Raw genomic sequence first — 18,229 nt, 5'->3', positions numbered from 1 at the left:
ATTGATGGCTCAAATTTAAAAATTTAAAAATCTTTTATTTTAGGAAATTTGTGGAATCTCAATAAAAAAATTAAAAAAATATTAATAATAATAAAGCCATAATTTTCGAACCCTAAAAAGAAAAAGCCCATAAATGTGACGGCCTTTCTCCTGCTTTGAGCTCCAATTCCACCACCAGTGCTGACCCACCCCCATCATTGCTCTTCCATCTAACGTCACTCGCGCGTCAAGTCTCGTGAACATCACTGCCCAATTAGATACCCTGCGGGCCGCAGAGCTAAGTTCACCCGAAGTGGCCGCGCATGGGACATCCACATCATCGTTCTTTCCTCCCACACCGTGCTTCCCCAAGTTCTTTCCTCCCACACGGTGCGCACCCAACCAAACCACCCATCTTCCTCTGCTCATATTCTCAGTCACCCACACACACACATACAGAGATAGGCGATGGCGTTTGGAGAAGAAAGAGAGAACTTCGTCTACATAGCCAAGCTTGCAGAGCAAGCCGAGCGCTACGACGGTTTGTCCCTTTTTTTCTATTTTTTGAAAAAAAAAATTCCGTAGACCGAATAATCTGTTTGGTTGCTGAGAAAACCGCTCTTACACTAGTATATTTTTTCCCTGCGTTTTCTCGGCAGCGGAACTGGTGTTACAGTTTGTGTTTTAGCCTTAATCCTTTGGGTTTTGGCAGAAATGGTGGATGCGATGAAGAAAGTGGCGAAGCTGGGAGTGGAGCTGACCGTGGATGAGCGGAACCTGCTGTCCGTTGGATACAAGAACGTGGTTGGAGCTCGCAGAGCGTCGTGGAGGATTCTATCGTCGATCGAGCAGAAAGAGGAAGCCAAAGGGAACGATCGGAACGTGGAGCGGATCAAGGAGTACATGCACAAGATAGAGTCCGAGCTCTCCAGAATTTGCAGCGACATCATGATCGTCATCGATGAGCATCTCATCCCTGCGTGCATGGCCGGAGAGTCCACCGTGTTCTTTTACAAAATGTGAGTGATTTCTCTTTGGTGATAGCTGTGGTTTGGGGGATTTTAGTTCTTTGATTGGGTGGGAGTTAGGTTTTTCGGCGTGGTTGCAGGAAAGGGGATTATTATCGGTATTTGGCGGAGTTCCAGACTGGTGATGAGAGGGAAGAGGCTGCTGATCAGTCGAAGAAAGCGTATGAGGTAATGTCGGTTTTGGATGCTCTTGGAATGGGTTTGTGCTTTGTTTGTTGGCTAAGAAAGTGAAGGAACATAAAATGAAGGAAACACAAATTATGAACCCTAGCCTAGATTTTTATTTTATTTTATTTTTTGTGTTCTGTCACCACCAAATGTGTTAAAGGTTTGATTTTGATAGTGGAAATACAAAATGCAAGTCTATATGATTTTCTTGGCTGTCATTTAGGCTATGTTGTTATTAATTTAAATTAAAAATGAAGATGAATAATTGGTAGTTGATCATTTGATTGCAAGGATGTGTACGTTATGAATTTGTGGTACGCTGTGTAATTACTTTGAAGGTATTTGTTTTCAATGAAGAGTTCATTCTGTTTCTTGAATTTCTTTTCCCCTTATGACCTTTCATCTCATTTTTGGAAACAGAGGTTGCTTTTGACCCTTGTAATATATATATACTCTGTGGATGATGAAAAAAGTAGAGAGAGTTTGAATGGTTATACTGGTTTGAGGGACAAACTCTTGGCTCTGTTTTTTCTGTAGAATGCTAAAGTGGTTTCCAAGTCTTTTGACCATTTGAATTGGCCCAATCTGTTTACCTCCTGCCTAATTTTTTTTTTTTTTTTTTTTTCAGACAGCTTCTACTACAGCAGAAACTGATTTACCTTCTACTCATCCCATCAGACTGGGTTTGGCCTTGAACTTCTCTGTGTTTTATTATGAGATTATGAACTCTCCTGAAAGGTATAAGTATGCTATTCTTTTGTTCTTTGCTGTTAATTTATAATAAAATAGTTTCTTTGTTTGTATGTGTGTGTGGGAGAGAGAGAAAGAGAAAGTTTACTTGTTTGTACCTCGTGCATGCTAATTTTGTACCTCAGGGCCTGTTACCTGGCAAAGCAAGCTTTTGATGAAGCCATCTCGGAGTTGGATAACTTGAGCGAGGACTCTTACAAAGACAGCACGTTAATTATGCAGCTCTTGAGGGACAACCTCACATTGTGGACTTCTGACATCCCAGAGAATGAAGGTAATTCCTGTATCTTTCTAATGTAAATTAATGTTACCTAGACTTTTACTTGTAGTGATACTTTAGTCACCACTACCAATTTTCATCATTTAACATCTTCTTAGATAAAAAGCTCGTGTTATATCTGTTGTATCAACTTGTCTATCTTTTTGCAAATGTAGGACTTATCTGGAGGTAGTGTAAGAGTCTCTGAGTCAATTTGAGTATGAGATCTCAAAATGATAATATAACATTTTGAAAGCAGAAGAAGGCCGAGGAACCTTTTCGATTCAGATCCAGAAAACATGCATTGCTATCTAGGGTCTTGAATAGAACCTGTTTGGTTATGTTCATGTGTACAGTTACATTCAGGACTAGTTGAAAAATTAATCAAAGAGGGTATTTTAAAGAAAGTAATAATCTGAGTATAGTTCAGAGAAAGACAATTGATGTGGATTCTTTTGTCCCTACTGGCGTTTGAAACTGGCATATATATGCTGTCGTATTGTCAAGTGCCTACTTGGTAAGTAGGGATCATAGGTTTCTTCTTTAGCTCTTCGTGTTATCTACAACATGATTAGGGCCGGCAATTTTGACACAACCCGCGAACCCGACACGAACACGATACGAAAAAACAGGTATTGGGTTTAGGCTTATCGGGTCTACCCGATTAAGATCCGGTAATTTCGTGTCTGGCGGGTCGACCAGCTAGACCCTGAATTTATTTATTTATTATTTATTATTTTTTTTCTAAAGGATAAGCTGATAAGGCAGAGACACTCTAACTAAGTAAACCTAAAGGTCCTAAACCGTGCCTCTGCCTCTCTCACTCTCTGCTTGCTCTCTCAAAATACTTCATTCCTTGATGCTTCATTTTCTTGAAGTATTCATCCATCTTCTCAATATTTCCAGCCTTTCCAAACACCTCAATCACTGTATTAAAAGTAACAATTGTTGGGGAGAAAGACCATTTCTTCATATAATCCATAACGGAGCTCATCTTCTCATACATGCCCGCTTTCCCATATGCTCAAATATACAAATATCATATTTTGTGTTGAAATATACATAATTCTTTTTTAGTGGAATGTAATTTGAGCAAAATTAAAATTCTTTATACTAAAATTATTTTAATAAATGAACTTATTCAATATGCTTGCTTGTTTTAAGTTTAGGTGAAATCATGAGTTTAGTAATTTCTTTTGGAGTACAATTACGGTCACTTTCCATTTTTTTTTTTTTTTTGTTTCTTATCCTTTATTAAAGCCTTTAATATCTTGGAATTCAATTTTTTGCATTGACTGTATTGATGTATTATTATTACAATTTTTTTTTTTTATTTATTTTATTTATTTTTTAAAATTTTATAGTTTAGGGTTTTAACGGGTCGTGTCTACCAGATTAAACCTGGTTATTTTAAACGGGTAAAACGGGTCGTGTCTGTATATAGGCTAATTGTGTAATGGGTACCTACGGGTCGTAATCGGGTCGTGTCAGGTACCCATTTTGTCACCCCAATTTACATGATGCAATGGTGTATCATGTTTAGTCCTGCAGAGACTACTGAATGAGTGATTGAGGCACTTGGGTAGAAATTGTCAGGTTTCAACCCTCGTCAGTTGTTGTAGTTATCATCTCTATCTTATTGTTCATGATATAATTGCATTTATGATAGATTGAATTTTTACTTTTTCAGATTGTAGTGGAATATTTTATACAATTTTTCAATTTCTTTCTATGGTTGGAAATCTTGTAAGAATATTTTTCTGCCCTATTATTGGACTGTGCACCAAAACCACTAGTATTATTTATTTAAGAGTCCAGAATTATGCTGAATATGAAACCGTGTTCCTATGCGTAGATTTGACATTTTACCTTATTTATTGATACTACAAAGTTTTTCTTGCACATGTTCTTGTACATCTTGAGGAGGTACAATTGTCACTTTATTTTACCAGGAAATATGAATGTGAAGTTTTTTCCTTCCCCTTCTCAATTTAGGAAGTCTGCCATGTTACTGTTTGTGTATCTGTTGGTGTTACGTTCGTATATTTCTAAGAAGTACTCCTTTTGGAGAAATGCTACACTTCTCCAAATTTTTCTTCAAAATTTGCTCCCCAAATGATGTGTCAGAATCCTATGTAATCTATTATTTTGGGAAAATGTGTCACCATTTCATAGGATTGTGACACAACATTTGGGGAGCAAATTTTAGAGAAAATTTTAGAGAAATGTAGCATTCCTCATTTCATCAAAGACGTTATGTTGACAAAATATCAGGTTTGTTTTCTTTGTACTTTAGAATTATCTAAAATTGACCTAGTTCTCTTCAGTACTCCTGGATGTCAGAACTATTTTCAGAAACCGTTCATCTATAAAGGATGAGTTAGGTTATTCCTGTTCCATAAAATAGAGGATTTTGAATACTTATGCTGATAATCTAAATAATCTTATGATTCTGTCAAGATCTTGTGGAACTGTGATTTGAACTTGGTTTCTCCCTCTTACTATTGTTCCAAACCCATCTCCTATAATGCATTATGTTTCCTCTACTGTAAGGTTATTTTATTGACCTTTTGCATTAAATATTGATTATGTTTCTGGGTGAGTCGGTATTTTCTGTTGTTTCTTGTATTGCAGCTGAAGAAGCTCAGAAACTGGGCAGTTTTGCTAAAGCTGGTGTAGGTAAAGATGCAGAGGTAGCTTATATGCTTTTTAGCAATGATTTTTGTTATGTTTTTGTCCCCATTTCTTTATTAATTTTATTTTGGCAGTGAAGTGAACTAGTCCGTGGCTTGGGGTTCAAAACGTGACGGGGAAAATTGTTGCCTGCTGAGCTCTAGGGTGCCTTTACCCCCCCCCCCCCCCCCCCCCCCCCCTCTCTCTCTCTCTCTCTCTCAAGAGGAATTCTGGTTCTATCCATTTGTTGCTGTCCTGTGGCTTTTATCTTTGTGATTGTAGTTTCTCTTTGGATTGTCATCCCATTTACAACCTCGAAAGTATTTACCCTACGTGATGTTGACTAAATCTTCAGGTTTTAAAAGATGTCTTGATGCATCCTTTTCTTCATATTCTTCTATTGATATTATGACACCATTTAGAGTATGATTGGGATTGTATTCAAGAAATAAAGCTTTTTAGCAAAATCTTCATTTTTAAACTTTTGCTAAATGTGCGTTTGTCAAAAAATGACATAGCCATAAGCTACCATACTCTCATACTATTTTTTACATGTTTTTGTATAAATCAACACATATCACTCCTGTATTCATAGAATTATACTCCAATTCTACCGACGGACTGTTGTGCCCCGACTGCTTAGAAGCCCACGAAGGCCTCAAGAGATGCCTATACCAACAAAGCCAAAATAAAACCTGACGGCCTCAGACCCCTGAGTATACTTGCTAAGGTGCAACGCTTTGTAATTGATTCTCTCATTTCTAGCTAGCTCACTCAACACCTGAAAGAGATCACTTTAGTAACAAACTATTGGTGGAAGTCCCTAAAACCCTAGAAAGCAATGGAAGAAGCGATTGTAACACCGTTTCTACATTCAAAAGATGACGAATAGCCTAAATAAAGTGAGTAGTTTATAAAGATAGTTATGAATGTTAAGTCTCATATTGCTTACTTATTAAGTGAAACTGAGCTTTATAATGAATTATAAAAAAGTTTCAAAATTGACTAGTCTTTTTAGAGTGATAGCGCAAATGTGGCTAACGTTTTTACATGAGTCGTTACGATGACAAATCTATATAAGAAAATGATGTTTCCGCACCATATAGAGAGATATATGCACATAAATATACTTACCATTTTATCTAACTTTACTCCCTCAAAGAGAACTTTTACCGACCTGGGTGTTGGACTGCTCTCGGTCTTTCAAGATCGGGGTCTTTCTATAGACTTGTCCATTGTTTTATAGGTGGAGTTTTGTCGTTGACTCATTGTCCGTAAATCTATTTCAACAGTTTGCACTATCTATGGGTCGATAGTTCTCTTCTCTTCGAATAGTTGGGTTAGACTGATGGATCTCCTCCTTGTTTTCACCAGGTGAGCGAGAGAAGAGAGGGAGACCCGAGAGGGTGTAGGCGAGAAAAGAGAGAGAAGGGAGAATGGAGAAAAGAAAGAGGAGGGAGGAAAAAGAAAGAAAGAGGAGAGGGAAGAAATTTTATGAGTTACCCTGTTCTGCTAGGATTTTTAGTTAAATTTTATCAAAATTTTCAAAATATTCCTGTTTCTTTTTATAAAAAAAAAAAAAATTGCAAAAATGAGGAAAAAATATTGCAAAGATGTTTTTTCTATAAAAAATAAATAAACGTATGAATCTTTACAATTTTATATTTTATTTATTTCTAATAAAAAAAATTGGTATTTTGAGAATTTCAACGAGATTTAACGAGAAATTCTAACATAATGAGATAATTGAAAATTTGATGCTTTTAATTGAGAGTTTTTAAACTTTAGGAGCACTTTTAAAATGCGTGAAAGTTTAAGAGATATCTCTTAATAATTGTATATCTAGACATCATAATGCCCGAATATTAATATGATGATATAAATATATTCCTTTTGTTTCACCCACCATCGCCACCCCTTTAACTACACACGGTGGCATAGCACTGCACGCTGTGACAATCGTGACTATCTTCGCCTGATGTTGCATGGCATACAAAGTCGCTGCCTGTAGCAACTTTTGTGGCGATGATTTGCCGTAGATCCATCATTCATCGCAGCGCTAGTGCTCCATCACAGCGCAAAGGTGCATATTTGCCCCAACTCCATCACTACCTTTCCTTCACCACTTGCCGCTCGGTCTCATTATGACATAAAACTGCTAGGTGTGGTGTCATAGATCTATGATGCCACACATCTGTGCTATCACTATAAAATGATTAATCAATTTGAACTTTTTATAAAATTCATTATAAAGTCCAATTTCACCTAGTAACTAGGCAATCTGGCCCGCACGGTTTTATTATTGAGTTTACCTCCAAAATGCCTCATACCATTTAGAGAGAACATATTCCATATAAAACACATCATCTTTTCCATACCCAGATAATGTGGGATGTCACAATCACCCTTCTTAGGACCCAACATCCTCGTTGGCGACCCTCATCGGCTTGTGCACGGTCCCCTATATCAGTTTGGGCTATGGCTCTGATATCATATGTAATGGCCCAGGAAAAAGCGATAGCCACGTTTGCGCTATCACCCCAAAATGACTAGTCAATTTGGAGCTTTTTTAGAATTCATTATAAAGCCTAATTTCACATAGTAACTAGGCAATGCGCGACTTAAAACCTATGACTATCTTTATAAACCACTCTATGTAGGCTTTTTTTCTCATCTTCACGGTGTTGCATTTACATTTGCGCTTCCACAATGCTGCGGAGGTGCACACGACGCTGTTTTCGTTGCGCACGCGTGGTTCTACCGCTATGCTTTTGTTGTATGTCGTGTTTTATGGTGATACACATAGTGTGAATCGTAGTGGTGCATTGGGTTGTGCAGGGCGGTGGTGCGAGCAAACCACCACTAGAAAAGGCCGATGCGAAGCCAGCATTGCTAAGCACCCACTCAAAAAGCCACTATTTTTTTTAAAAAATAGATATATACAAAACATCCGATGATACCATTGTTTAGAAAACATGTGGAACAATATTCCCAATGATCGTATTCTATAGAAAGCAAGATTTTTTGGACATTGAAATGAGGTAATTACTACATGTAGTGCCCTTTCAAATCCTCTTCGTACTTCAAAAGATATGCCTTACTGTAACAATATTAACCTTGGGACTATTTTCAGCTGCGTCCAAATCAGCAGAAAAGGAAATCCAATGTCTGCATGGCTTAACATTATAAAAGAGTTTAATTAGATCTAAAATTTAACTTTATACCTTCATAATGCTAAGAAAGACTAAGGGTGTGTAGCGGGTTGAAATTAAGTTTAGGGTTTTTTTTTTCTTATGTTTTTATTGTGTTTTGTTCATGTTTATTTAAGGGTTGGATTGAATTTGGAATCCTAAAACAATTACAGATCATACCAACATACCAGCCTGACACCCTATTAAATTTTTTTACACTTTGTGATACGAAATTAACATTGTAATACATAAATAATCATTTTAAGTGTATTTATATTTCATTAGGAAACTTGGGAAGATCATACGTAATAGTTATTGTTAAAGTATTGATTAAATAATTAAATTTACTCTTCTTATAAGTTTAAGTTTTTGGGATAAATGGTAATTTAATATAATTTATATTCCTCATGTTGGACCTCACTTATTAAAAAGAAATTTGATCCCACAGGTGAAGAAGAGTGTTAAAATATTGATTAAATAATTAAATTTATATCTTCTTATTAGCTTAAACTTTTTGGTAAATTGTAATTTAACGCTCACGGTTTGTTTTTAATATTTATAGGAAGCTGATCTACAAACACACAGTACAAATCAGTGAAGAAAGACACATCCTTGAAAATTAAGGTAGTAGTATAGTGTCATTGTAAATTTGTACATTGTTATGAACAAATTTGCGGCGCAGCCATGTTATTTTGTCGGTTGTGGTTTTTAAGACTACCTATTATTGGTGGAACTATTCTAGTCTTTCATTATTATTAAAGAAAATGCAGAAACTTAATAATAAGTTAATATTCAAGACAAAGAGAGATTCAAGGAATTGAAGAGCGAGTCAAATAATTTTTTCCAACCACACATAAACATGGAAACAATGACAACCTCAAACAAATAACAAGCCAACAAGAAGGTCTCAACAATTCTCCACCAATAACTTGCATCATTTTCTTTTATAAAAGAGAGCCTCATTTTTTTATACCTAGTCCTCTAAACCAAATCTTCAACCCAAATAAGAAATTAGGGCAAACTAACCAGGAAGAATGGCAAAGTCTATTATCCTTCAGGCCGCCGCCCTTTGCTTCCTGTCCCTCTTCGGTTTTGCTTATTGTGAAAGCCGCTTCTTTGTGGAGGGAAAAATTTACTGCGACACTTGCCGTATCCAATTCGTAACAAAGCTCAGCACGTACATGAAAGGTAACAATTTTATTTTTTGATGAAATCAAAAGTAGTCTAAATTGTCTTCTTCATTTACCTTCCATTTCAATTAAATATTTTACGTGTTGGGTAATGTTAAAATATAAATTAAATCATTAAATTCATTCATTTCTATCGGTTTCAGTTTTTTGAGGTAGTGATGATTTAACAGAAACTACGTGTTGGTGTAGGTGCAAAGGTGGCCTTGGAGTGCAGGAACCGTGAAGGTGGTAGCTTATTATACAGCAGCGAGGCTGAGACTGACGAGTCGGGAACCTACCGCCTTCCAGTGGACGGAGAACATGAGGAAGATATTTGCGAAGTGGCGCTGAAGAAGAGCAGTGACCCTAAATGCAGTGAGGTGAGCAAGGATCCTTTCCTCAAGAAAAGCGCAAGGGTTGCCCTTACAAAGAACAATGGCATTTCATCGCCAATACGCCTTGCCAATCCTCTTGGCTTCCTGAGGGAGAAACCTCTTCCTGAGTGCACTGAGACCCTCAGGGAACTTGGAATGACTGTCGACGATATTCTCCAATAAAGATGATAATTTCACATAGGGACTCCCTTTAATTTGTTATTGAATAAATTGAGTTTTTTTTCTTGTTCTTTTTCTTTCTTTTCTTTTTTTTTTTTTTTTTTTTTCTTTTCTTTTACGTATTACGAAAAGAAAGTTATGAATGTGTCAATGAGAGGGGTTTTTCTAGCCTTACTCCTACTTTTATTTGTCTTGTAGGCTAGCACTCCTTTTGTTATAGTTTGTGGGGTTTGGATGTTCATTTCTAATCTATTGTTGTCTGCCATATATATATATATATATATATATATATATATATATATATGTGTGTGTGTGTGTGTGTGTGTGTTGCGCTTAATTAAATTATCACATGGTTTGCTTGCAAAGGAACCATGCAACATAAATGTCTTGGACAATAAATTCTATATCATAAGAACTTTTCGAAGGTACATAATTTTTCCTCTTGGAAAAACCAAGTGTGAATCGGTATCTAACCAAAATTTTATAAATAATAATAAAAAAAGGTTTCGTTGTAATGCAGCAATTTGTTTGTAAATGAGAATTTTGAAAAAAAAAAAAAAAAAAAATTGTTTTGGTTTGCTTACCCAAAACAACTATTTTATCATTTATTTCTAATCATACTTCATGGAAGCTATATAATATACGCCTCCTCCTTGATGAAAATTTCTTCTATCAAATGAATTTTAGACCAGTTTGATTTTTCATCAATGAACTCCTTTACTTTAGCTTCTCTGTCAAGGATCCTTGCAGGAGACATTATATGATATAGGAGATTGTAACCATCTATCTCCCTATATTTTTAACAGATTTCCGTTCCCCACTCTCCACACTAATCCTTCTTTTAAAGGGGATTTTGCATTTCATATACTCTCCCAAACATAAGATGGTTTCCACCCAAGGTTAGATTCCAAAAATGTCCCATTTGGATGGTATTTCCCCTTAAATACTTTTGCCACCAATGTGTCGCGATTGTGAAGTAGTCTCCACCCTTGCTTCGCCAGTAAAGCCATATTAAAGCTTTCCAAATCTTTGTATCCCAACCTACCCCTAGCTTTTGAAAGCCCCATTATTTTCCAGCTCACCCAAGCAACTTTTGAGTCGTTTTCTTTATGGCTCCGCCAAAATTTCATTATCATTCAATTTATATCCTTGCAAAAAGATTTTGGCAATTGAAAAACACTCGTAGTGTAAGTAAGGATACCCTGAATGACCGCCTTCAGAAGAATTCCCTTCCCCACCTATGACAAAAAGTTTTATTTCCACCCATTTATTCTATTCAATATCTTCCCCTTTTTTCGAACCGAATCCTCTCCACATGGAGAGGATCCTGCTCCTTTTTTTTTTTTTTTTACTCTATTCAAATGAGGATAGAGATTACTCCATATCCTCCCCTTGATACTTGTTAAGGTACTTATTCTAGACATGCCTATTAGAGCTCGTAAACCCAAGTATTTGTCATATCTCTATGTTGAGTTTACCCCCACAAAAGAGAAACTATGTTCTTTTGCTCCTCTCTTTATATTCTTGCTGAAAAGGATAGACGTCTTTCGTTATTTAAATTTTTTCTCGATGATTTCTCATACAACTCCAAAAGCTCATGTATTTTAACACATTCGAACATGTTTGCTTTACAAAACAACAAATAGTCATCCGCAAAAAATAGATGATTTAATCTCATGTCACCCTTGGTGATGGGAATACCTTATAATTTTGTCTCTCTCTACCTTCTGAAGAATAGAACTAAGCCATTTTGCACGCACGCACCAAAAAAAAAAAAAAAAAAATGGTGACAAAGGATCTCCTTGCCTGAGCCCACGAGAAGGAATTATTGTGCCATGTGGTTGCCCATTAATGAGTATTGAGTAGGACACTGTTTTGACACGTATCATAGACAACTGTATCCATCTCTATGCAAAACCGATCTTCCACATTATGTCCTCCAAAAAATCTCATTTCACTTTGTTATAAATTTTACTAATATCCAACTTTAAGGCCATAAACTCCTCCCTTGCCTTTTATTCTAGCATCCACGATGTGAAACACCTCAAAAGCCACCAAAATATTATCTGTGATGAGCCTCCCAAGAATGAAGGCACTTTGATTTGGTCCATTTGGAGATATGATCCGTCTTTGTCAGCCGCCAAATAATGATAGCCCGTAAAATAAAAAAATGTTGGTGACATTCAATATCTACAATAGCTTTGTTTTTGTGTTAATTTGGAAGTTAGGTCGTACTGGTGTTGGACACTGATCATCATTATTAGTTAAGAAGTTTGGGTCTGCAATTACTTGTTTGGGACCATTCAGCAAACTTGATATAACCAACATCCCAACGGATTATAATTACATTTCCCTTATTAAATTTCTTTTTTTGGGCGAGGTTTTTTGTCTTTCTGCTACTTTTCTCGTAATGATAATCTCAAATTCAATGGTAATTTTAAAAGCCACATCACATTTGGAAAGACTCTAGGGGGACTCTAATCCTCCTTATATCATTACTCTCATTTTAATTAGGGGTGAAAATGCGGGTAGATAATAACCGCCCGCATCCGCTATCCGTACTTATCCGCAATCCGCTACATGCATATATAGATGTGGATGTGGATAGCAAAAACTAATACCCGCAAATACAGATGCGAATAGAGGTTTTAGGGTATGCAGATGCGGATATTATTTGCATTCGCATTCCTTTATATATTTAATATATATTATATTTGATATATATACATATATATTATATTTAATATTTTTTAATTTATATTTGTTAGATTTGTAATTTACGCTTCTTATATTTGCTAGATTTGTAATGTTATTGGCTAGAAACTAAATATTAAATAATGTATGTGATGAAAATTTATTGGCAAAATGATTAGAAAGTGTGATATGAATAATATTATTCAACTATAAATAATGTCTTTTTTTTTTTTGGTATTTAGTAGAAGCAATAATTAGTGAATTACATTCCTAAGGGATAGTTCAATCGGCTGTGGACCACGCTTCATGAAGCAGAGGTCACTAGTTCGAATCTCCCCGCCCCTTCTCTTGTGTGGACATGTAAAAGAAAAAAAAAAAATTAGTGAATTACAATTTCAAGGTCTAAAATGTTCATGACCTCAAATGCGAATAGCGGATAATATCCGCAAGGATGTGGATAGTAATCGCATGATGCGGATGCGGATATCAATAACCATTACCCGCATCCGCATTTTCACCCTAGTTTCAATATTAGTCCCAGGCATCAATGAAGCAAATAGAACGTTTTGCATACTATATTCAAGGGGTAAATTTGGGTCATGTGCATGTGTGCGTGTGTATAGGATGTAAGTTGAGGGTGTCAACACTACAAAAAAAAAAAAAAAAAAAAAAAAGGATTTCTTGACGTCTCTATAGTAGCCCATTTTTTGCTATGTCACTATTTAGTGACGTGTTACTTAGTGCCACGTCAATAAACACTTTATTAACGTGTTGAATTTCACACGTCACAAATTAGTGACTTGGCAAATTCAAGACGTCAATAAATAGCAACGTGTCAAATATTGCCACGTTGCTAAATTTAAATTCGATTTAATTTTTTTAAAAAATATTTAATTTATATACTTTAGTGATGTGGCGATTTGTGCCACGTCAATATTTATTGACGTGTCATTTTGATACGTCAATAAAGAGTGACGTGTCAAAATGACAAGTCAATATTTTTTTACGTGTAAAAATGACACGTCACTCTTTATTGACGTATCAAAATGATACATCAATAAATATTGACGTGTCAAAATGACACATCAAGAAATATTGACGTGTCAAAATGGCCCGTCAATAAAGAATGACATGTCAATCTTTATTGACGTGTCATTTTGACACGTCAATATTTCTTGATGTGGCAAATCATTTTATTGACGTGTCAATATGGTTTATTGGCGTGTCAATTGACGTGACACGCCAATAATTATTAATTACAAATATTAATTATAATATCATTAATAATATTTATTATGTGTTTCAAAAAAAAAGTATTAGGTAATTAACACAACTTTTTTTTTTTTTTTTTTTGAAATGGTACTTACTTCTCTCATTCATTAGGAATAAATTTCTCAAGCAACACACAATCCTGGATACAAGCAGGGGGTATCCCTCTCCAGACTATGTCATCACCTATTACAAGAGCTTGTTTTGCCAATGTGTGGGCAACTGCATTAGCCCAACGTTTTACATGACTAACCTCCCATAGAGGAACACTTAGGAGACCCATCTTAGCCTCATTAATCACCATACCATAACTAGTCTAGCAACTAGTCTCCCTTCTCAACACTTGGATCACTTCCAAAGAATCCCCTTCAATGATAATGTTGGAGAACCGCATCTGTCAACAAAATTCCACCATCTTCCATGCCCCTACTGCCTTGGCAGTAGCTGGATCAATGATATATGGTTTTGTCATGCACATTGCCCCAATCACATCTCCATTTTGATCCCGTGCTACTACTCCCACCCCCATTCGCTCTCCTGGCATATCAATCACGGCATCCCAGTTGACTTCAATCACCTCAGTCAAGGGCTTCTTCCATCGTGGCTAGGGTTGAGCAAATTACCGACTAACCGACTTCCGACCGATTTAGACCGACACCGACTGTTACCGACTAGATGGTGGACAATAGGCGGCATGATTTTTTTTATTCCGAATTTTTCGGTTCGGTAGGTGGAAGAGGTTTTTTAACCGAACCGACTTTACCAACCGACTTTCGACCGACTTTACCGACAAATTTGTCACTTTTTCACATAGCGACATTACCGAAACCGACTTTACTGACTTCCGACCAACACCAACTTTACTGATCGCAATTTGGTTCGAAATGCGAAATAAAATAAAACTTTGCAGAATAAGTCAGTGAAATAACCGACTTTACCGACATTGTCGGTTCGAAAGGCGAAAATAAAATTTTTCTACCGAAACTGACATTACCGACAGACGCTCAGCCCTAATCGTGGCACCACAGGCACAATATTGAGCACTCCACCTCTTCTTTGTTCTTGCTCTGTCAACCTGTAATTCTCTACTTGAGTGGTAGCTATTTGGTTTGCCCTAGTTGGCGATATAAATTCTCCTTCAAAAATAAATTTGTTTCGCCTAAACTAGATCTGATGAGCTATAAAAACAAAAATCTGAAGTTCTTCATCATCCAACCTTTCCTACAGTTTCTCAAAAAACTATAAAAAAGTAATCTCATCACTAGAGCATTTATGAAACAACTTCTTATTCTCCACCCATACATCACGGGTAGCAGGGCAACTCCAAATTATATGCCCAAGTGTCTCTGTACCAACTCCACAGATGGAGCAACAAGGATCATCAGCAATTTTTCGCTTGGAAGATTTTCCTTAGTAGGCATTATGTTACTACATGATTTCCAAAGGAACATCTTGACAGCTCTTGGCCCCCTAAAGTTCCAAACCGTCCTCCATAATTGAGTAAACTGATTGGAGTTTGATGTGCTCCCTCCCAAACCATCCCGGTGCTCCTTAGTAAGATGGTAACCACTACGCATAGAATACTTGCCATTTTTTTGTGCCCACCCACACAAACTTGTCCATTGAGAAATAGGGCTGATCGCCATCCTGCAAATACTTTTGGCCTCTTCCTCCATGAACACCTCATGTATCATATTGGTCTTCCACCATTTAGTATCTTCATCAATAAGCTCACTCACTCTAGCATCTTTATCAAGGACGAGTACAGGAGATTGGATAGAGAAGTTGATGGTGAGTCTAACCAACGGTCCCCCCAAATTTTAATTGAACGACCATCTCCAACTCTCCATACTAGACCTTCCCGCAGTAACTTCCTTGCGTTCCATATACTCCGCCATGCGTATGAGGGATGCCTTCCCAAAGATGACTCTAAGAAAGTACCATTGGGAAAATATTTCTCCTTATAGATTCGCCCAAGAAGCGTATATGGTTGTTGAATTAACCGCCACCCCTATTTGGCAAGCAAAGCTAAATTAAGGCTCTCCAAGTCCCTATAACCCAAGCCTCCTTTATCTTTAGCTCTTCCGATTCGGTCCCAACTCATCCAAGCTATCTTCGTTTTATTTTCCTTTGAGCCCTACCAAAACCGTCCCATCATAGAGTTAATGTCTTTACACAAGGTTTTAGGTAGTTGGAAAACGCTCATTGTGTATGTTGGAATGGCCTGTATGACTGCTTTGAGAAGAATCTCCCTCCCTGCTTGTGAAAGAAATTTCTCCTTCCACCCATTCATTTGTTCCCACACCCTTCCCTTAATATCTGCAAAAGCATTCAATTTTGACCTCCCAATCAAAGCTGGTAATCTCAAATACCTCTCATACCTCTGTGTAGCACTCACCCCTACCATTGTAAGAATTTCAGCCTTGACATCCGGAATAGTATTTTGACTGAAGAAAATAGCTGTCTTTCCATCATTCAACTATTGTCTAGAGGCTTTTTCATAAATGTGCAATGCTTCATGAATCCTAGCTAGCTCAGCAACGTTTGCTTTACAGAACAAGAGACTATCACCCGCGAAGAAGAGATGACTGAATTGAGTACCCCCTCTAGTAACCGGTAGAGCAGTGATCGAACCTTCCCTCCTTGTACATTCAATTATAGTACTAAGACCCTCCGCACACAACAGGAAAAAATATGGAGATAAGGGGTCACCTTGTCGAAGTCCCCGTGTTGGCTGAATCTTACCATGAGGCTTCCCATTGATAAGTATGGAAGAAGAATCCGTTTGGATACAAGTCATGGATAGTGATATCCATCTATCTGCAAAACCCAATCTCCGCATGACTGTCTCCAAAAAACTCTACTCCACACTATCATAGGCCTTGCTCATATTGAGCTTGAGCGCCATGAAGCCTTCTCGACCTTTCATTTTGACATCCATAGTATGGAGTGCCTCAAAAGCTACTAATATATTATCAGTTATCATACGGCCTGGAATGAAAGCACTTTGGGATGGAGATATGATAGAAGGCAACACCTTCTTCATCATATTAGCTAGTACTTTAGCAATAAGCTTGTAAATGACGTTACACAAACTAATAGGACGGTAATCTGTAATATGAGTTGGATTTTTTACCGTAGGAATTAGAACTATGTACGTTCTATTGATGTCCTCATCAAAGCTTTCATTATTGAGGAAAGTCAAAACAGCCGTGCATACATCCTCCCTCACCGTCTGCCAATATCTTTGATAGAATGTGGCTGCAAAACCATCCGGACCGGAGGACTTTAGTGGTTGCATTTGTGATAATGCTACATCCACCTTTCCTGCTTCAAACCTTCTCAACAACTGAACATTCATAGCATTGGTCACTCGGCCCTCCATCCCCCTTAGACACTCCTCCACTCCGTCTGCTTCACCTGAAGTAAACAATTTCTCATAAAATTGGACAAAAGCATTCCCAATCTCTTCTTCTTATTTCCACTCCTAACCTTCAGTATCTGTAATTGGACAAAAGCATTACCAGTTTTGCTTAGACCTTTGTTTCCATTTCATGTCTTCATGTTCCAGTATGAAGTCAATCTCAGCTTGTAAATTCTTTATTGCTTCCTGGTTGCTTGGACCTTCAACCTTTTGTAGCAACTCCAGCTCCTTCATTTTCTTCTTCAAAGTCTCCTCAACTTGGCCAAATTTCCTCCTACTCCAACCGGTCAAAGCTGATTGGCATTGCTCAAGTTTAGTGCAGACTGACCTGATTGGGTTTCCTAAAAAACCAATGCTGCCCTATGCGTTTTGTGTGACAGTCCCACACTCCTCATCCACCCACCAACTTGCCTTAAACTTGAAGCCTTTATTTGCACCCCTTCTTTAACGGACCTCCTCATTGAACACTACCATAACCGGTTTGTGATCCGATGTTTGGGCCGCCAAAATTCGAACTTCGACTTCTTTGTAGATCGCACCCCACTCCATATTTGCAACAGCCTGGTCAAGCCGCTCCTTTATAAAACTACCATCACTGCGGCAATTACTCCACGTATATTTAGAACCTATAAATCCTAAATCACTCAAAGAACACCCTTCAAAAGCCATACAAAAATTGTCCATTTGCCCTTCCTTCCATAAAAATGCTCCTATCTTTTCGCTTTGATCTGTGATTTCATTAAAATCACCTACACATAGCCAAGGTTGAGGAGAAAACCGTTTGAGATGATGCATTAGCTCCCACGTTTTCTTTCGCTTTGCTGTTTCCGGGTGACCATATAAACCAGTGAACTTCCATTGCTTGATTGTTTCCAGCTGTGTTATGACCGCATTAATGTGGCGCCGTGAGTAATTCTGTATTTCCAGCCCCATATCTGCCTTCCAAAGTAAAGCGAGACCCCCACTACGCCCCACAGGATGAACCACAAATAAGCCATCGAATCCTAGCTTAACTCATAACCACTCCATTCTCTGTTTCGTGCTTATTGTTTCATTAGAAACAATAAACCA

The 18,229-nt window shown here is 37.3% G+C and overlaps 2 protein-coding genes across 4 annotated transcripts; both read left to right on the top strand.

Annotated features, from left to right (window-relative positions):
- The first annotated feature begins 265 nt into the window (after positions 1-265).
- On the top strand, positions 266-5,039 carry LOC132170219 (14-3-3-like protein C). 3 transcript variants are annotated; one of them, XM_059581116.2, is made up of 7 exons: positions 266-520; positions 692-998; positions 1,088-1,175; positions 1,804-1,913; positions 2,051-2,199; positions 4,819-4,863; positions 4,953-5,039. In XM_059581116.2, exons 1-7 carry the CDS (start codon positions 448-450, stop codon positions 4,958-4,960), a joined length of 780 nt encoding a protein of 259 aa, XP_059437099.1. In that variant the 5' UTR covers positions 266-447; the 3' UTR covers positions 4,961-5,039. The 3 variants fall into 3 exon arrangements, with proteins under 3 accessions (XP_059437099.1, XP_059437098.1, XP_059437097.1); XM_059581115.2 differs by having other exon boundaries at positions 267-520; positions 4,819-4,877; positions 4,958-5,039; XM_059581114.2 differs by having other exon boundaries at positions 269-520; positions 4,819-4,877.
- Positions 5,040-9,046: 4,007 nt separating this feature from the next.
- LOC132172750 (Pollen Ole e 1 allergen and extensin family protein) lies at positions 9,047-9,782 on the top strand. The gene is made up of 2 exons (XM_059584311.2): positions 9,047-9,236; positions 9,428-9,782. Exons 1-2 carry the CDS (start codon positions 9,083-9,085, stop codon positions 9,772-9,774), a joined length of 501 nt encoding a protein of 166 aa, XP_059440294.1. The 5' UTR covers positions 9,047-9,082; the 3' UTR covers positions 9,775-9,782.
- The last annotated feature ends 8,447 nt before the right edge of the window (positions 9,783-18,229 follow it).

The sequence above is a fragment of the Corylus avellana genome, chromosome 1 (genome assembly GCF_965113065.1).
Source record: "Corylus avellana chromosome 1, dhCorAvel1.hap1.2, whole genome shotgun sequence".
NCBI classification, from domain to species: domain Eukaryota; kingdom Viridiplantae; phylum Streptophyta; class Magnoliopsida; order Fagales; family Betulaceae; genus Corylus; species Corylus avellana.
This window is presented reverse-complemented; position numbering and strand designations above follow the sequence as displayed.